The sequence below is a fragment of the Hyaena hyaena genome, unplaced genomic scaffold (assembly GCF_003009895.1).
Source record: "Hyaena hyaena isolate Hyena2069 unplaced genomic scaffold, ASM300989v1 scaffold_432, whole genome shotgun sequence".
In the NCBI taxonomy this organism is placed as follows: Eukaryota; Metazoa; Chordata; class Mammalia; order Carnivora; family Hyaenidae; genus Hyaena; species Hyaena hyaena.
In genome coordinates this window covers 1,491,276-1,511,643 of record NW_024081063.1, presented here as the reverse complement: position 1 = coordinate 1,511,643, position 20,368 = coordinate 1,491,276, and the positions used below count along the sequence as shown (strand labels likewise).

The 20,368-nt window shown below is 48.8% G+C and overlaps 1 protein-coding gene across 1 annotated transcript in view; it reads left to right on the top strand.

The window, feature by feature from the left end:
• Nucleotides 1-20,368, top strand: part of STAB2 (stabilin 2) — a gene marked incomplete at its 5' end in the record, with an annotated part of 137,737 nt that overhangs the window by 75,021 nt on the left and 42,348 nt on the right. The window contains 10 exons of the mRNA XM_039252871.1: nucleotides 591-719; nucleotides 1,964-2,020; nucleotides 3,481-3,576; nucleotides 5,460-5,655; nucleotides 7,063-7,158; nucleotides 10,635-10,680; nucleotides 11,512-11,588; nucleotides 13,548-13,673; nucleotides 15,604-15,677; nucleotides 17,622-17,693. Of these exons, the coding sequence (XP_039108802.1) occupies nucleotides 591-719; nucleotides 1,964-2,020; nucleotides 3,481-3,576; nucleotides 5,460-5,655; nucleotides 7,063-7,158; nucleotides 10,635-10,680; nucleotides 11,512-11,588; nucleotides 13,548-13,673; nucleotides 15,604-15,677; nucleotides 17,622-17,693 (969 nt within the window). The remainder of the gene's footprint in view (nucleotides 1-590; nucleotides 720-1,963; nucleotides 2,021-3,480; nucleotides 3,577-5,459; nucleotides 5,656-7,062; nucleotides 7,159-10,634; nucleotides 10,681-11,511; nucleotides 11,589-13,547; nucleotides 13,674-15,603; nucleotides 15,678-17,621; nucleotides 17,694-20,368) is intronic.

Here is a 20,368-nt window from a genome sequence, read left to right as displayed (position 1 = left end):
ACTATCTGGTAGAACACTTTTCACAAACAAAAACACTCAAAAAATGCCAGGTATTTATTAGTTTTTCTTAAATGCCTGTCACTTGGCCTTTCTGAGGGTGGCTTGCAAATTAACCACAGAGATGGGCTGCAGGGCCAGTGAGCCTCATTCTCCACATGTTGGTTTTGGAAGGCCTCCCCAGCTCCAGGACCGCCAGTCCACAGCACGGCTGAGCACTCCACAGTGCCATTTTGCCAGTGGGACTCACATAACAATCATGATTCAGAATGCCTCAAGTCGTCATAAACCCACTACTCTGAGGGGTGGAGACACACCTTAGGGATTATCTAGAACATCCTTTTCCTTTAATAAGAGAGATTGAGACTCAGAGAAGAAAAGCCATTGGCCCATGGGCACACAACAAGATGGTGCCAGACGCGAGACTGTTACTTAGACTTAGGAGAGCCCTTCCCACCACGCTGTGCTACCTTCCGGGGGAACACTGGAACACCTCGTAGGGTGCTGTGATCTTGGTAGCCTCCGATCCCTATCTTCCCTTTTTTCCTTGAAATCACTACAACAAAACTCACGTTTAACTCTCTTGTTTACAGCTCTACGTAAATGAGGCTCCCATAAACTACACCAATGCAGCCACTGACAAGGGAGTGATCCACGGTTTGGGGAAAGTTCTGGAAATTCAGAAGAACAGATGTGACAATAACGACACTACTATTGTACGAGTAAGTTATATCCAAGGCCGATGATGCAACTGTTGGTTTAGTTTTTTATACACTTTTTAAGCATAAGGTTCATCTATCAGGGCATCTCAATTCAGCTGAAAGACACTGAGTGAGCATCTTTGATGTACAGAAAAGCAGAATCCGCTAGGCTCTACAAAGGTAAATAAGGCAAGACCCCTACCCTCAACAGACTCACAATCTGGTGTGATAAACTGTACCCTGAGTACCTGGGAACCTGCCTGGGGGGTCGTATTGAGAATTCTCAAGCCATGGTCTTGGTCAAAGGGGAACCATGTGATGCCTAGCACAGGCTCAGAGAGGGGGCCAGGGCACACCTGGGCAGATATTGGCCAAACCCGGTCCACTAGGAGAGAAAATATAGCGATCGATTATTTCAGTCTAACATAAGATGCAGCAATGGAGACTTTTCACTTCAGTCCTTGAGACAGTGCAGGATCTTTCCGTAACAGTAACAGCTGCTGGCATTTGGGGGGGTGCTCTTATGTGTCAGGCACAGCACATATTCTATATGGTTTTATACAGGTTAATACACATGTTACATGGATCATGCTCACAACACCCTACCGAATAGGTACTATTACTCTCCCCATTTTACAGATGGGGAAAACGAGCTACAGAGAGGTTAAGTAATGCAGCAGCTTCACAGAGCTAGCAAGTGGCGGACAAGGAGTTAAAATCCAGGCAGTCTGGCCCCAGAGCCAGAACCATGAACAACCATCCTCGCCTGTCTGGTGCGAGCCAAGTTAGGAACTCGTCACGCTGACCTCCTCCTGTTCTAGGAACGGGCTGCATTTAAAATTTTCTGTCATCCTTAACTTGTGCTCTTTGTTATAACAGCGTCTATTAGCCCCACACTGACCCCTCAGCTCCCGGGTGCTCGCACGGCTGGGCGCCGGGCACCACGTGGGACACATCCTGTCTGGGAATCTTGACCAATTCACTAAATGCTGGGTTTTCCAGGCAGGCGGAGGGCTGTTGTTAAAGGAATTGGGATGTCAATGAGAAAAGAGGGTAATTAGCATCAGAAGTCGACCGAGACCTCAAGCAGTTGCAGTGCAGATTCCCTAAATGAACTGAAAAGAGGCTGACTCCCATGAGCTTCTCCACTACCTTTCTGAGTTTCAATTCTATGCCCTAAGACCTTCAGCTCCAAGGTCTGGGAAACACTTTGCTCTAAAAGCAATAACCGTGAAATGTTCATTTTGCCTCTGTGTTTTACCAAGGGAAAATGTGGGAGGTGTTCCCAGCAGCTGATCTGCCCGGTTGGAACTAAACCACTAGTAAGTATTTTGTCTTCTTTGGTAAAATAGTTTCCAGATCCTAGAAGGTCGGAATTAGGAAATGAACCGCAAGCATACCTCATTTTCTCACCCTCATCCCTGTCCCGGGCTTTAATTTAATTTTACCTTCTTATATGCATCTTTCTAAAGTCTTGAATCCATTTTTGGGGGGACTGAAGGAAAATTTAATTAGTACATAAATAGAAGCTGGGCTTCACATCACTCGATGCACAATGCAGGAAGGGACTGTTCACTTTCTACATCTTTCACATCCCAGAAGCCGGTTGAGAGAAGAGCAAGAAAGCTTATCAGAGAGGGCAGGCTCTGTATCCAAACAACATCCTATCTGGATGAGTTCCACCTGCCTGCTTTCCTTTCAGTTGAAATTACAACTTTCTCTAAGAAACAGATGGCAAACTTGGGAGAAGTAAACATGTCTTTGAATTAATTAGTAATCTATGTTTCTTGTAGCTATTCATTATAAGAGCTGTTCCTGATAATGCTCCAAACATTACCTAAAAAAATAGATGAGGGGTGCCTGGGTGGCTCAGTTCGTTAGGCATCCGACTTCGGCTCAGGTCATGATCTCACGGTTTGTGGGTTTGAGCCCCGCGTCGGGCTCTGTGCTGACAGCTCAGGGCCTGGAGCCTGCTTCGGATTCTGTGTCTCCCTCTCTCTCTGCCCCTCCCCCCACAAAATTAAACATAAAAGAAATTTTTTTTAATAGTTGCTTATGCACCTTTCATAGCATGAGAATAAAACTTTTTAATGATGGGGTGCCTGAATGTCTCGGTCAAGGGTCCAACTCTTGTTTTTGGCTCGGGTCATGATCTTAGGGTCGTGAGATCAAGCCCTTCCACACTGGGCCTGGAGCCTGCTTGGGATTCTATCTTTACGTCTCCCTCACGTTGAAAGAGAGAGAGGGAGGAAGGAAGGAAGGAAGGAAGGAAGGAAGGAAGGAAGGAAGGAAGGAAGGAAGGAAGGGAAGAAAGAAAGAAAGAAAGAAAGAAAGAAAGAAAGAAAGAAAGAAAGAAAGAAAGAAAGAAAGGGAAGAAAGAAAGAAAGAAAGAAAGAAAGAGGAAGGGAGGGAGGAAGGGGAATTTATAGTGGTAACAATGCTGATTCTCTCACTAGACTTTCAATCAGGTTCATTACAGGACATTTTTATCTAGTTTACCACTTTTCCTAACTTGAGTTAGTTTCTGGACAAAAGTTCTTCTTACAGAATACCTACCACCTTAAGGCATCATCATTTGGATTTTGCCTCCTGTTCACTTCTGGCAGCCAACATTGTGTTTTTTTGTGTCTCCTTTCTTACAAAGCAGCTCCAAGAAACCCATTCCCTCCCTTTCCAGAACATTTCAGTCAGAGAAACAGCAATACGTCACCCACCTACTTGCTCTTAGAGACTGGAACTTTTTCTTCTCCAAAGCATTGGCATGGCCGTTTCTATCGCACAGGGTGAAGAGACGAGGAGATGTATCTACACCTTTTATTTCATGGGCAAGCGATCCCTGCTTATTGGGTGCCAGCCAAATTGTGTGAAAACCATCATTGTGAGTATGAGGACTGAATCGTCCTTCCCATTCCTGCAGCAGATGGCGAAGTGTAATCCTATGTCACAGTTTTCAGATGCCGTCACGTGTATTCCTTCTGCCTCTCCTCTCCCTCCTCATTATCCCCACTCCCATTGTCATTGTCCTTTGAGGCAGTGGTGGTAACAGTAAAACTCAGGCCAGCCCTGTAAGTCAGGAAACAGGTCAAAGCTGCAATATTCAATTGCATAGTTAAGAAACTTAAGAACTGAGGGGCGCCTGGGTGGCTTAGTCGGTTAAGCGTCTGACTTTCGCTTAGGTCATGATCTCGCGGTTCGTGGGTTCGAGCCCCGCGTCGGGCTCTGTGCTGACTGCCAGCTCAGAGCCTGGAGCCTGTTTCAGTCTGTGACTCCCTCTCTCTCTGACCCTCCCCTGCTCACGCGGTCTCTCTCTCTCTCCTAGAAATAAATTAAAATATATATATTTAAAAAAAAAAAAAAGAAACTTAAGAACTGAAAAGCTAGGACGTCTCATTGTGGCGACAGGGTGAAGTGCCCTGTGAGTATGCTTGCGTGCAAAGGCATAGAGGAGACGCCCAGTCCCTAAGGAAAGAGAAGGTGCACCGGCTGCTTTAGAAAACAGGACCCTGTTTCTTTGGAATCTGCAGGAAAATCCTTTATAAGGTCCTGCCCTGCTTCTCTCCCAGAAGACTAGGCAGAGCCTCTGCCTGTCCTACAGAAAGCAAGGTGGTCTGGCCCTTAGGCTGCAGAGCTTGGGGCTGCAAAAGAGTTGGGGGGGGGTGGGGGGGAGGGTTGTTTTGTTTTGCTTTGTTTTGGTTTTTTTTGGTTTCTGTTTTCCAGGATCAAAAATTTTGTAATGGAACACAGCCATGCTCATTCATTTATTTTTTTTACTGAAGTAGAATTAACATACAATGTTAGATTCGTTTCACCTGTACAACACGGCGATTCAATAATTCTGTAGGTGGAATCTAAAAACAAAACAAAGGAACCAAGAAACAAACCAAAAACGCAGACCCTTAAAACAGAAAGAACACTGTTGCCCCGGGGAGGGGGGGGGGGAGGGGAGGGGGGAGTGAAATAGGCGAAGGGGATTATGAGGTTCAAACTCCCAGTTGTGCAATAAGACACAGATGAGCAGTACAGCACAGGGGCTGCAGTCAGTAACAGTGTAGTAACGCTGCATGGTGACACACGGTGACGGCGCTTACGGTGGCCACCACTGAGTAACGTAGACATTTGTGTTTGGGCGAACTCAAGAACGAAGCCAGAGGTGATGGGGATCAAAGACGACGCTTATCATGACGAGCACTGAGTAACATATAGAATTGTCCGATCACTATATTGTACACCTGAAATTAATATATCATTGTATGGTAGCTATAGTGGAATTAAAATGAAAAACTTAATTGAGAAAAAAATTTAAAAAAGCACACAGCCAGGAGGGCTTCCCTTAACTCCAAGAGATTCATTTCTAAAACGGCGAAGGCTTCCCCTGCATAGACGTCTCAGCCTCAGAACCGGGGGGGATGAAATAACGCACCCCTGGAAGGGGCCCCGGGGTTCCCCGCAGCTGACCGCGCCCCTCCCCCCGCATCACCCGCATTATTCCTTCCCGTGTGCCTGCTGCCCTCCTTGCCCGCTGGCCCTCACCGTCGTCTCTCCCTGGCCTCTCCGCCTTTCCTCCCTCCTGCCTCGGCTCCTTCCTGCTCCGGGTACTGATTTGGTGCGGCCGAATCTCGGGCGCGCGCACGGCCAAGCTCGGGGGCGCGCACGGCCAAGCTCGGGGGCGCGCACGGCCTCCCCAGCACCAGGCCTCCACGCGGCAAAACCCGGGGGCGGAGGTGTGCCGCCTGCGACCCTGGCCTTGTCCCCCGGTTGCAGACGCGGGAGTGCTGTGCCGGCTTCTTTGGCCCCCAGTGCCAGCCCTGCCCGGGGAAAGCCGAGAACGTCTGCTTTGGAAACGGGATCTGCTTGGACGGACTGAACGGCACCGGCGTGTGCCAGTGTGGAGAGGGCTTCCGGGGCACGGCCTGCGAGACCTGCACCGACGGCAAGTACGGCCCCCACTGCGACCAAGGTGCGCACCCTCCTCCCCACCCAGGCGGGCTCCGTGCAAAACCTACCAAGGCCCTGCGACAGCAGAGCGATCTGGATCCTCGCGCTCCTGCCTGGGCAGGCGGGCCAGAATCCCACCCCGATTATCTTGTGAATTGTAAGAGCGACTGTATTGTGTGAGATGCATAGAGCAGTGTTTCCAAACAATTTCAGCCCCTAACTGGACCTACCAAACCACCCCCAGTCTGTTCGAGGACGTTCTCCAACCAACCACATGTTTCTGTATTTGCGTGTGCGCACTGATCCTCATGGTTACCTTCCGAGGTTTGAACATTGCTTGATAGTTCGTGCACAGTATCTCATTTAATTCACGCAGGAATCTTACCTACTGGGGTGTTCTTGTACCCGTTTTACAGATGAGTCTATTAAGGCAGAGTTGAATGTCTTCCCCCAGGGTCACACTTGATGAGAGGCAGACCCGAGATTTGAATGGCATACTTTGCTTGGCTCCAAAGCCTTGCTCTTGAATTCTGCTGTCCTTTGCCTAAAGATTGCTCTATTAATTCACCTTCAGCAAGCCACATGCTTTAACCTGTTTTCACAAAACCGTCACCTGTTTGCATTCTCTGACCCTGACTTCCTTGTGCCCAGGGACCCACACACACTTGGGAGAAGTTCCCTAATCCACATCGGGAAAGCAAGGAATTGGTCTGCCCTGCACTAGATCGGGCCTGGCTGTCACTGGTGTGTCAGCAGCTTGTCCCAGCCAGATAAAACCAGCATATAATTGAATCATTATAATTGGACCATATACTATATAGTTGGAGTTATAGTGCTGATTCTTTCTGTCATTTGGAAGCATTTTCTACTTCCATTTGTGCAGGACTTCCTTCCCTGTGATCCGTAAGTGACCTTCATGGGGTCATGGGGTCTAGCAAAGCCCCAAAGCTAAATAAAACCTTTTCTCAGGGAAGGGCATCCAAAGCTTCTAGCCAGTTCTCAGAGGCTGATGACACTGCTGCGTAACAAAGGAATCGGCTTCTCTATGTTGTTAAAGAGGGCAGTGCCACACCAGGGGTATATACCTACTGGGCAAACCTTAGGGAACACACATGGTCCCATCCCAGGCCATCCCACACAACCCTGAATCTTCACATAACCTTAGCTGAGGACACTCACCTGCTTGGGTCACCAACCCACAGTGCTACATAGTCCCACAACCTCGGTCTGTCATGACCTGATTCGATTCTGTCTCCTGTGCTCCTGCCCCCCCCGGTGAATCCAGCCCTCCGTTAACGACAATGATTCTCTGGAACCAGGTTGGAGAATTAAATGCCTTTCATGTGACGTGACACTTTATAGTAAATGGTAAATGAGCTTCTGAGCACGGATCAGAGATCTAACAGTTTGTGGGCACTTTTCCACTTAGCGTGTTCTTGTGTCCACGGGAGATGCAACCAGGGACCCTCGGGCGACGGCTCCTGTGACTGTGAGGTTGGCTGGCGAGGAGTGAGATGTGACAGTGGTAAGGATGAACCCCTCAGTCCTTATGATCTGCTCTTTGCCTCGTGTCTTAGCAGCTACATCTCTTTCTTCCTAAAATAGAAATGACACCTCTGTTTCTTCCTTTGGCAACCCAGGTAATTCCTACTTGCTGCAGAAAGTGTGTAAAATAAAGAAAAGCAGAAAGAAGAAAAGCAAAATTACATTCCCGCAGCAGGAAAGAGCTATCGTTAATATCTTACATAGACTTTCCACCCTTTTTCTAGGTGTGTAAACATCTGCGTGTGGCACCACGCTCCACATAGTTTTATGGCCTACTTTTTTTTTTTTTAAGTTTTATTTAGTTTTGAGAGAGAGAGAGAGAAAGGAGAGATCGTGCATGTGTGCGCAAGTTGGGGAGGAGCAGAGAGAGAAGAGAGAGAGAATACCAAGCAGGCTCCCTGCTGTCAGCACAAGTCAGACACTTAACCAACTGAGAGCCACCCAGGCGTCCCAATGGCCTACTTTTTCATTTCACAGTACAAACGGATAGCTTTCCATGTGGATAAATATATATAAATATTGTTTTTTAATTTTCATGTAATACCTCAGGATATGACTATACCATGCTTTCTAAAACCCATTTTCTGTTGTCATCATAGCGCTGCGGTGAACATACATCATTTTGCATTTGTCTAATTCATTCACTGATATTTCTAGAGATGGGATATCTGAGTTAGAAGTTGGCACTTTGGGGGTGCCTGGGTGGCTCAGTTGGTTAAGCATCTGACTTCAGCTCAGTTCATGATCTCACGGTAGGTGAGTCTGAGCCCCGCATGGAGCTTACTATTGTCAGCATGGAGCCACTTGGATTTTCAGTCCCCCTCTCTGTCTGCCCCCTACCCCCCCCCAAAAATGAACATTAAAAAAAAAAGAAGTTGCACTTTTGGGGGGAGGGTTCGCTACTTCTTGCCAAGTTGCCCTTCAGAGATTATATGCATTTATTTTCCCACAGCAGGGTCTGAACAGGCCCATCTCCCCCAACTGCACCACACTGTGTTCATGTTTCTTAATGTGCCCCAAGGACGGCCCTCCAGACTCCCTCCTCTTCCCGCTTTCCCTCCTGGGAAGAAAGTCCAGCCCACCCCCACCTGCCCCTTCCCGCCTCCCTGGCCGGCATGTCTGCATTATTCTGACGCCCACATTTCCTTCTGCAGTTCATCCTCTCCATGAGAGGCTTGGGGTCTGGCCCTGTGCCTCCTGTCCCAGCTTTCTCCACGTGGCTGCCAGAGAGAACTTTCCAGAACACAGGTGTCTTAGTTCAGGCTACTATAACAAATGCTATAGACGAGGTGGCTTGTAAGCCACAGAGATGTCTCTCTCACAGTTCTAGAGGCTGGAAGTCTGAGACCAAGTAGCATGAGGCTCTGGTGAGAACCTTCTTCTGGGTTGCTGACTGCTGATGTCTCATGTCTCACGTGGCGGAAAAGACAGGGGTGTTTCAGGGGTCTCTTGCGTAAGGACTAATCCCACTCGTGAGCACGCTTCTGACCTAACCTTCTCCACAGCCCCAAGCCCCAATACCGTCACCCTGGAGATTAGGTTTCCTCATATGGATTTGAGGGGTGGGGGGACACAAAAATTCCCCCTTCTCCCATAGCAATAGGTAAGATCAAGTCCCCAGGACTTGACACCCTGCTGTGGCCCTTCCTTGCCTCCAGGAGAAAGTTTATTGCCTGCAAGAGAAACACCTTAGCAGGGGTGGAGACAGGCTACCCACCAACTGCTACTCCCCCAGGTTTCCAGCCGGCTCTCAGTGCACACCTTGCACAAACAGCATCCTGCCTAAAATGGAAATAAATGTTCAGTAGTGCTCAAAAAATCATGGTATGAGAGCACAGAGGAAAGAGCCTCTAGACTAGAATGAGGAAGGTAACTCCTTTGCTTGTGCCCAAAGTCCTGGCAGACATCACTGAGGCCCCATGTCTTGCCACATCCTTCTCACAAGGCACTCCGGGTAGTCACCCCTGTTGACTGAAGTTGGCTCAGAGGTCTAGAGCATGTTACAGAGAGAAGGACCTCAAAGATGACTGGGGTTTCAATAGATAGAGAATGGAGAGAAGGGATTTCCAGGCTCAAGAAGAGCGTACATAACAGCACAAAATTGCATCCCAGCCCCTCGGAGCCTGTAAATGTTCCCTTGGACACAAAACAGACCTCTCAGGTCCTGTTACAGGCCCTCCTGTGTGACTTGGGCAGCTCTAATGAGATTCTATCCCAATGGCTCTTAATATGGACATCCTCCCCAAAGGGTACTCTTTCTTCATCTCTAATGATTTCTTTCTGGATCTTCCCCTGCTGAGAAATATCTGGTAGCTGAGCATCCAAGAGCAAAAGTCTTGTGCTATTCCAGGAAATTTAGGAATTAATTCAGCTAATGGATAATAGATACCTTGCTATATGCCTGGCCCTGCGCTATTTTTGCATATGCAAAAAGAAAAAGGGTGGGTGGGGAGTGCCTGGCTAGTTCATTGTGTAGAGCATGCAACTCTTGATCTCAGGGTTGTGAGTTTAAGCCACATGTTGGGTGTAGAGATTGCTTAAAAATAAAACCTTTTAAAAAAATTTTAATGTTCATTTTTGAGTGAGAGAGAGACAGACACAGAGTGTATGTGGGGGAGGGGCAGAGAGAGGGAGACACAGACTCCCAAGCAGCTCCAGGCTCTGAACTGTCAGCACAGGGGCGCCTGGGTGGCTCAGCCAGTTAAGCCTCCAACTTTGGCTCAGGTCATGATCTCGTGGTTCGTGGGTTCGAGCCCTGCATCGGGCTCTGAGCTGACAGCCTGGAGCCTGTTTCAGATTCTGTGTCTCCCTTTCTCTCTGACCCTCCCCTGCTCACACTGTCTCTCTCTCTCTCTCTCTCTCTCTCTCTCTCTCTCTCTCTCTCAGAAATAAATAAAACATTGAACTGTGAGCACAGAGCCCAACACAGGGCTCAAATCTACAAACCACGAGATCATGACCTGAGCCAAAGTAGGACAGGCAGTTAACTGACTGAGCCACCCAGGTGCCCCCAAAATATAATCTAAAGAAAAAAAGCCTTTTAATATTAGTTATAATTAGGCTTTGCTTGTTTATTTCACTCCATAATAAAATGATGAAAAGCTAGAAAGAATAAGGAACATAGGAAATAGAAATAAAAGTAGGAAATCAGGCCCCAGGGAGGAACATGCATCAACATCCAGACCCGGAGTGGGGATACTGTGTTTCACTCTCCTTGCAGCCTGGCACACAGTAGACACTCCTTCAGTATATTCGGCCTTCAGATTTGGCCCTGAGCTTCCTGGCAGCCAATTCAAAACAAGGATTGACAAGGTCATATAGTTTTACATAGTTGCCATGACGCATATCATTACTTCTGAGGAATTGAGTCTTTTCTTGGCACCAAGTACTCAAAGCAAGTTCTTCAGTTAGGTTTAGTAAGAAAGGGCTGACCCAGCAATTGGTTCTCTTTTGCAGAGATCACAAAAGACAACTGCAAGGGCCTCTGCCACACCAGCGCCAAGTACGTACCGCCGAGCTTTCTCCGGGGGTGATGCAAAGGGGCTTCTTTCCTAGTGGTGCCCACGTCAGGCCTGTCCTCAGGCTAATAGCTTCCTGGGACCTTTTCTGAAGACGTATGATGAATTTAAATATGAAACAAAAAATCTCTGAAAAGGCCACCATCAGTCTGCCATGTTTAGCCTTTTACATGAGCCGCCACCCGAGTCACCTGGCACCTGGGCGAAAATGCCAGCTGTTTCCCCCGCTTCACGCCACAGGGACTCTTTGTTAGAGGCCGAGGGAGCCCAGTGCACCTGACCTCCATCAGGCCTTGCTCCCCACTCCCAGCCAAGCCTTGCGTGCTCATACTTCACCTTCATACTCCGAACTCCCAGAGGGGCGTAATGGGTTCGTTATCTAGCCCAGTAACTGGACTTAGACCTGAATTCCAACCTGCCTTTGTCATCTTCATTGTCCACATAACCTTGAGTCACTTTACGCTTCTAAGCCCCAGTTTCTCCAACTATAAATGGGAAGAAGAGTGTCTACTGGTGAGGGCTATCGGATATCATGTCGTTTATGCAAAGTAATGTGGGAAACACAGCTCCTCGTCCATAAGTGGCCCTCTAAGGATTGGTAACTCTCCTCCTCATCCCGGGCCGATGCCTACCTAGGTCCTCTCTGCAGTTACAGCTGCCTGTGCAGGGCCGTGCTGGGCATGCACTTTCCTCCTGAGCCTCAGGCAAGACCTCCGAGGGCCGCAGGGGGGCGGGAACTGGGACACTGGGGACACAGGGGATGGATGTTCTATATCTGTCCCCCCACACACAGCACTTGCCGTTTCTCATTGCAGCTGCCTCCTCAGTCCGAACGGCACAGCCTTATGCAGATGTGCAGCAGGATTCCAAGGCAACGGGACAGTCTGCACAGGCAAGCGAGGACGGGATCGCTGGGGGGAAACGAGGCTGGCACGTGCCCTTGAGAGACCTGTGTCCCTGCAGAGTGCACGGGCAGCCGCTGCCAACCGCTGATGGTGAACCCACGTAACCCCGGGCGAGAAAGCTACTGTTAGCGGTTGGGGTGTGTGTTGGGTTAGGAATGCGTGGGACAAGTGTACGTGTTTTCTTCTCCAAACGGCGGTTCACAGCCTTGGCTGCATTTGAAGTCGCCCGGGGAACTTTGAAAACACTGGTATGATCGACCTAGCGTGTGACCCGGGTGCAGGTACTCTGGAGTAGGACACATGGGCCTGGGTCTTGGTTCTTCCTCCTGCTTCCCACCCGGCTCTGGATGGGTCTCTTCCTTGCTCTGAGCCCCCTCAGCGCACTTATAAAGTGAGCATAAAACTGTGTCCCTTGCAGAGAGGTTTGGGGAGGAAACGACCTCTCTGTGCAACTGGCAGGATGACGCAGAATTTAAAACAGCCCCCGCATCAGACTCTCCTGGGTTTGAGTCTAAGTTCTTATAACTTGTGTTACCTGGGAAAGTTGCTCGATGCTCTTTGCATCATTTTGACATCTGTAAGTTGTAGACCATAAGAGAATCTCCCTCCCTGGACTGATTGGTGAGAACCGGGATCAATACCGGTGAGGTGCTTTGAAGAGCCCTGGCACAGAGCACCCAGTAAATGTGATCTATTACTCTTACGGTGCCCACCACATATTTGGTACTAGGGAAACGCTTAGCATCGTATTTCTCTTGAGCACCTTGTTCAGGCAGGCTTTCCGTCCAGATTGTAGCGGACAGTGAACATACCAACCCGCCTTCTAGACTGTCTTACCCTGGGGGATTCTCCCAGCGTGCAGGCACCCTGACCCTGGTCCCAGACGTTCCCTGTGGTAGGATGTGCACAGTATGCCGGTGAAAACAGCTGGCAAGGGCAAGTGACTGGAAGGTTTTCCTTGCCCCCTGTTTTTAGGAAAAGTAGCAAAAGCAGAGTTAGTAGGAGAACAACCAACATTACTCTAGCACTTTCATATGTGTTATTAGATGGAAGTCTCTGAACTTGTAAACAAACCTTGCTAGGTGCACCCCAAGGTTCAGATTGACTAAGTGGCTTGTCCAGTGTCACACCGTGGGACTCCACGTGGATCTAGGTCTTTGACTCACTTTGAATTAATTTGTGTACATGTTGTGAGGTCGAAGTCCAGATTCTTCTTCTGTGTGTGAATATCCAGTTGTCTTGGTATCATCCATTGAAAAGACAGTTCTCTCCCCTGTTGAAATGTCTTGGCACCTTTGTGGAAAATCAGCTGACCTTACATGTATGGATTTATTACTGGACTCCTTCTCAGGTTAAGGAAGTTTCCTCATATCCCTCACCTGTTGAGCTTTTATTATTAAATGTATTGAATTTTATCAAATGCTTTATTCCTTCTGTTGAGAAATAAAGCATTTGATAGTGGAATTGTCTTTAATTCTGTTGATAGGCTGTAGTACATTAATTGATTTTTAGATGGTAAACCACCTTGCATTCCTGCATAAATCCCATTTGGGTATAGTGTATTATTCTTTTTGCCAAATTTGATGGACAAGTATTTTCTTGAGGTTCTTTGTGTTTATATCTGTAAGGGACATTGGCCTATAGAGTTTTCTTGAACTGAGTCTGTCTGGTTTTGGTATCAGGCCTCATAAAATGAATCGGGAAGTCTTCTCCCCTCTTCTAGTTCTTGGGAGAGTTTGTGAGAATTGGTATTTATTCTTTTTTAAATGTTTGGTAGAATTCACCAGTGAAGACATCCAATGCTCTGCATTCTTTTGAATTATTCATACTCAATCCAGCACCTGACATTTTGAAGTAGCTTCCATTTCTCACTCTAGTAAAAAAATGCCTCAGTGTTTCCCACCCCCCTCCCCTGTTTGGCTCTGTGTCGTGTCTCCATTCTACAGCCATCAACGCCTGTGAGACCAGCAACGGAGGTTGCTCTGCCAAGGCTGACTGTAAAAGAACCACTCCAGGAAGCCGGGTGTGTGTGTGCAAGGCAGGCTACACGGGCGATGGCATCGTATGTCTAGGTAGGTCCCATCCCGCACCTGCCTGGTGGCTTTACAGCCAGAGCCCCGGTAAGTGATCCTATTTTGAGGGCGTGCCTCTGTTGGAATCATCTGCGCGGGAAGGTATGAGGTGTGTAAAGGTGACCACAGGGGCGTGAAGGTGTGTGATGTCCAAAAATCACGTGCAAGGAAAAATGGGGAGGCACATTTTCCAATTAAGCATTAGGGTGGTGACTGAATTTTGTAACATTTATTAGTTCCTTTTTTATACAATAGCACTTCTCACTGTAGAAAAATTGGAGAATGGGGGGAATTGTAGAAATAACCACTCTTCCTATAGTTGCATTACTTCATTTGCTACAGATACACCTACTTCTTTAAACAAAAGTTCTGTCTTATGATACGTAATATTTACTGTGGTTAGCAACACCAAAGAACACCTCTCCCTGAAGATAAGTGTACCTCCAAATCATTATCTTAATGGCTACACACTGTTCTACTGTAAAGGTATGCCGTCGTATGCTGTCTGACTTTTAACATTTTAGTTGTAAAAAAATACATTCACACCAAAGTGTGGCAAGAATAGAACAAAAGAAGACAGGAAGACCCACTTGCTCTTTACCTGGATTTACTATCGCTAACTTCTTGCTTCATTTGCTGTATCACGTGTTCTCTTTATAAATGTACCTCTGTTTCCTAAACCATTCGAGACTAGACTGTATCATATTCCCATTATCCTTAATACTTGGGTATTTTTGAGAATAAGGATAAATTCTTACATAACCACAGCAGTTACCAACTTCAGTCAAGCTATTATTGTCTTAAATGTTTATTTATTTTGAGAGAGAGAGAGAAAGTATGTGCCCTCACAAGCAGGGGAGGGGAGAGAGAATCCCAAGAAGGCTCCATGCTCAGCGCAGAGCCTGATGCAGGGCTCGGTCTCACAACCATGAGATCATGACCTGAGCAGAAATCAAGGGTCGGACATTTAACTGACTGAGCCATGCAGATGCCTCAAGTTTACCATTGATATTATACTTTTGTTTAATTACCATTTATATTCTAATTTTGTTACCAATAACATCCTGTTCTGGCTTTTTTTCCCTCAAGTGCAGGAAGTAGTATAGGGACGGGCATTGTATTTAGCTATTACGTCCCTTTAGTCTCCTGGAATCGGGGATGGTTCCCCAGCCTTGCTTTGTCATTTATGACATTGACATTTTGGAAGAATATAAGCCACCCAACAGTTTTTCATAGCATATCCTTCCTTTGGGGCTTGTCTGATGGTTTTTCATGATTACACTGAGATTATACATTCTAGTCTCCTTATCACAGGAGCGAGTTTGCATCCTTCTCAGGCCGTCATGCTGGAGGCTCATGATTTCCAGCCGCCTCTCGTGTGTGATGTTAATTTTGACGACTCAGTCAAGGTGCTCTCTGATTTCTCGCTGTACAGTTACTTTTTCCCCATTGCTCCTAATTAGTCACCAATAGGGACATACTTTATCACCAAGTACATACCCTGTGCCTCATCACAGTGTCCTAAATTTTGACTCTATTGAGGATTCTTCCCTACTTGTATCATGAGAGTTACAAGCGCCTTTTAAAATTCCTGACTTTCCTCCTTGCTAGCATGTTGGGTTGGATCCAAGATCCTATTACTTCAAGTCCTTGGCTGCAAATGCCCGTATTCATTCCCTAGCGGGACAGAAGCAAGCCCACACCCTAGGCCGCGGCTGGCACAGCCCCAGCCCAGAGGAGCAGATATGGAGATGCCGTATCTGGTGCCTTCCCTGCTGGGTTACTTCTGCCGCAGGGTTGTCAGAAAACTAATCACACTTTGACACCTGCCGCCCTGGTCCAGTTAGCCATCCTGCCTGGCTCCTCAAGACATCTTTACTGGAAAAGAAGGCTTGACTCTCATGCTGGGCTCTGGCTTTTTGTTTTAAAGAGATCAACCCGTGTTTGGAGAACCATGGTGGCTGCCACAAGAACGCAGAGTGCACTCAGACGGGACCCAACCAGGTGAGCCCAGCCACACCCCCACCCAGGGCCCTAAGTTTTCCTAGGCACAATTCCTGAGCCTTCAGACCCAGGCCTGAAGGAAGGGGGCTGAGAACAGACCTGTGGGCACCAGCATCATGAAACCAATATTTTAGGGGGAATTTCTGAAAAATCTCCTAAGAGGCCATTCTTTGGGGTGTGAGGGGAACAGGGGGCCCTTGGGAGAAGGGGCTTCCTGAGTGGGAAGCGGGAGACATCTGCAGACACCACATGGTTCCAGAAGCACCTAGAAAGTTCCCAACAATGCTCTCCTTTCAGCTTCCTGATGCCTAGAGTCACACACATTTTCTTTGGCTTGAAGCCCTGAAATGCATGTGCCACAGCATAAGATGGCATTTTTAGGGGCACCTGGGTGGCTCAGCTGGTTAAGCATCCGACTCTTGGTTTCAGCTCAGGTCAAGATCTTGTGGTTTCATGAGTTCAAGCCCCACTCCGGGCTCTGCACTAGCAGCACAGAGCCTGCTTGGGATTCTCTCTCTCCCTCTCTCTCTGCTCCTCCTATCTTGCGCTGTCTCTCTTGAAACAAATAAGTAAACTTAAAATAATTAATTTTTTAAAAAGATAGTGTTTTTAGGCCTTCTGCTAATCACATATTTCCCTAACACAGTGAACTTTGCAGCCCGAACAAGCCCAATACTCGGGAAATTATATACATCTGAAACTGGATGATGAAGTGAAATTCCCAGTGAATGTTCTATGAACCTTGCTTAGCCTGGTCTCCCAATGATCAGAACAAGCGGGTGCCTAAAGCACCCAAAAATAAGGAGGAAAAAAACACCCTTATTTTGAAAGAATTGGTGTGTGTGTGTGTGTGTGTGTGTGTGTGTGTGTTTACACACATAGTCTTGGGGAAAACCAGAACAAGCAATATTGGGCTACCTTAGACATATTTTGGGGTTCATCAGAGCTCTTATTTCAAACCACATATGGAGTAAGGAAAACCTAGAAGCGTTTTGGTGCTCAGGGCATCTACAAATCCTTCTCCAGACCTAGAAGGCAGTGAGAAGGACACAGAGTTGATCTCTGGGACAGGACCTTAGCCCAGGAGGGACAGCCGGTGGGTGTGTTGGTGACGGTGCAGGCCAAGGTCAGAGCCCATAAGGAAGGAAGAGGCAGAGGAGTGAAAATCTGCCATTTGGCCTGGCTGGTCCTGTCAGTGAGCCCAGGCGCTAACAAGCTCTCAGACCAGAGCCAGCTCTCCTGTGTGGCTTGGGTGGATTGGGAAAGAAAAGCCTCCCCTCTGGTGGACACACTAGGAGCAAGTGCCCTTTCTTCTGGGCACACAACTCAGTAACTATAGTAACATAGCGGGGTTTCAGCCCCGCTCGCTCCTGTGCCGCTCCTCCTGAGCAGAGCACGGGGGAAATGAGGCCGAACTAAGCAGCCCCCAGCTTCCCGCAGTGTCCCCTCCCTCAACTTGAAGCCTCCACTGACATCCTTGGCCAAATAGTGGGTCTAGCTGACCGTTTTCATGTGTACCGCCTGAGTGAGGCCACAGCCCTCCGCCAGCACCTCCCAGCGCGGCACCTTGGGGCTGAGCCTGGGGCAGAGCCGCACAAGGTCTCTGTGTGAATGGGGCTGGGCCATAGCCTAGCGTCCCACACCTGAGCCTTACCAACCAAAGGGACAAAGGAGGTGAGTGCCAATGCCAAGAAGGCAAGGGACCAAATAAGGTAAGAATGTGTTAAAAAATAAAATCTCTTGGCAGCGCAGTTAGGCTCCGTAGGAGATCCCTGTGCTAGAGTGAAGCTTGCCAAGTGCACTAAATGCAGGATATCGTAGGATAGATCTTGCCGATATCAGATACAGACCCTTGTAACGCTGCCGTGATCACCGCAGAGTGGGAGCGTGGGAGCCAGCAGAATCTCTCCGTGAAATAACCCGCTTCCCTCCCCTCCCGGACAGGCGGTCTGTAACTGTCTGCCCAAGTACACTGGCAACGGGAAGGTCTGCACGCTCATCAACGCCTGCTTAACGGTGAGTAGGGCGCTGGGGCCGGTGCCCTGAGGTCCGGCCTGGGCTGCTTCTGACCTGCCCTCCAGGGGTTGGTGCATCAAGGAGGCCGCCTTCGGAGTCTGCTTCTGAGCCCTGGGGCGTATTTTGCCCTCCTGTTCCAATTGTAGCTAGAGAAACGCCGTTCTGTGCCTCTGTCTTCACCTCGGTGTCAGTGTCGTCTTTTCTACTAAAAACGACCATGGACTTAAGGCCCACCTGCCTCATCTAGGATGCTCTCGTCTCAAAGTCCTTAATTACATCCGCAAAGATTCTTTCTCTAAACAAGGTCACGTTCACAGATGCGAGGGCTTAGGACACGAGCGTACCTTTTGGGTACAGAGCGAGCAAACGGCACAGCCAGAACTTGAACCCATGTCTGTCTTACTCCAAGGCTGCACCCTTGACCACTCTGGGGGTGCTTGTTCCTCCCACGAGGCCGTCAGCCCCGGAGGAGGCACTGTCCAAGCATCTTACTTCCCTTATTCACGTCACTGCCCATGTGGGAGCCTCCCGCTGTGGGCGTGAAAACAGCATAGATGTCCCATAGTTAAAGCCCATCCTCTCTGAGCCACGTCCATACTGTCCCTCTGTGTCAATCTGGCAAGTGCCTCAGGAGAACATGTCCCCACGTGAAACCGCTACAGAAAACAGGTGCTGGGATGTGGAGCTGTAATAACCAGACCCACGCAGCTTTATTTGCACAGCAGTTCCTCAATGGCCGTTTCCATCTGGTTTTTTTAATGGCCGCCTTGTCTTGGCAAGTAATGCAATGAATCCACGCGCACCTGACAGTCAGGTGCAAGTCATTAACTCATGGCCACTGCACCCATGACTGCCACCCGCCACTGGATTCTTTCAAGAAGAACAGAAGTGTGTTTTCTTGCAAGATGAGTAATCTGAAGGAGTGCTTTTATGCTGATGAGTACGGTCCCCAACAGAGAGAAGGAAACTGTTACTGAAGGAGAGAAGGCGGAGGGTACAGGAGTGGCTGAGGGGACGGGGACCCAGAGCCCACAGGTGAGCCTCAGGTAGGAGCAGGTGCAGCGGTAGGTAGGCAGGTAGTTAGTCCGTCTGGCTGTCAGTCAGGTAGATAACCAGTCAGTCAGTTCGTTAGCCACCAGTCAGTCACTGAGTCTCTCATGGGCACATGCTTCACGGGGCCCTTACTGTGAACTAGCTTGAAAATGTGTCTGATCATTCTAAAGACATTCTTAGTCCCGTGAGGACAGAGGCCACTCGCATTTCTACATATCCAGCGGGACACCTCTCACAGCCACTCCCTAGCTCCCAGGCACCATTTTAGGCACTGGGAATTCATCAGTGACCAAGCAGCAAGGCTTCTTCCCTTAATGACTTTACACTGAGGGGGCAGAGACGGACACCTAGTGTGTAAACGACTAGTCCGTCCATCTGTTGTAAGTTCACTTGTTAACTGAGGAAAGTAGTGTTGGTATCAGGCGCACGTGGTCAGTGAACGTCAGGGCGGGAAGGTAGGGTGGCTGTTGTCTCCGTGGGGTATGAGGTGAGCCCGTCAGCTGAGAGTGAGGGGCAGTGGCTGAGGGCTGGAGGTAGGACTGAAGGTGTGAAGTGTCTTTCCCAGGAAGAGAGCAGTTACTCTCTGGGTGAGCACAGAAGTGATAGCTCTGAAGGGCATCCAGGCAGCACCCACGAGGGCCTGGCCCCAGCAGCGCACCGCAAGTCAGGGCCAGCCCAGAAGCAGCAGCTTGCCAAGCCATTGTGCCAGGGCACAGGTAGGAGTGGGGCCCAACTGGACCGAGTGGGTGGGCGGCCATGCAGGTGAGAGAGAAGTAGCTTCAAGGAAGGGAGCCCCCTATGGGTCAGGGCTGGAGCTGCAACATTAGAAGAGGTGAGTTGAGCTGATGAAAGCTGGTGGTCGGAGAGAGCAGGATGCTTGAAGCAGAGCCTTCAGGAGGGGTCCACTTGACTGTGGAGACAAAGTCAAGGGCGGTCAGGGGCTGGCGGCAGAGGCAGGGTGCAGCCAGGTGCCGTGGAGGCCACTGACCAAGATGTTGATGCCGCCAAGGATGATGAAGGCAGCTTTCTTGAAGAGCTCACTGAGCTGTGTCAGTTTGAGGCAGGAACCTGGGACAGACAGTAAGTCCCTCCTGGGCCCAAACAGCATGCTCCACTAAGGCTTTGGGAACAAGGATTAGAGGAAATGAAGATTTCATAGCCGACCTTCAAGTCTGCTGACCTCCTCCTTTGCTCAACCCCATCGTGGTTCTTTTTCCTAAGCTCACATCCTTTCCCCACTTGGAAACTGCTCAGGCAGCAGACTCCTTCTTGGCATTCCTACAGGTGTTGGCTTTGAACCGTACTTCACTTTTTTTCTATTTTTAGGTCTCTGTCCTGTCTTCCACAGTTTTTTAGCTCTTTGTCGACAAGGGCAGTGTATTCTATCTGTTTTACACCAACTGCCTCCTAGCGGATGACTGCTACCTAGCCATTACGAGATCAGAATTTCAGCCTAAAGCTGGAAATTGTCAGACAAGATTGGTGCCTTTCTAGTCAACCCCCCTGTGCTGAAAAAGATTCCATTTGGCGCCTCTGAGCTTGTCTGTTTACAGCCAGAGATCTGTTTGGTTGGACCCGCCATCTTGGGAGACGTGGCTGGGTGAATACATGGCCCTTACCGC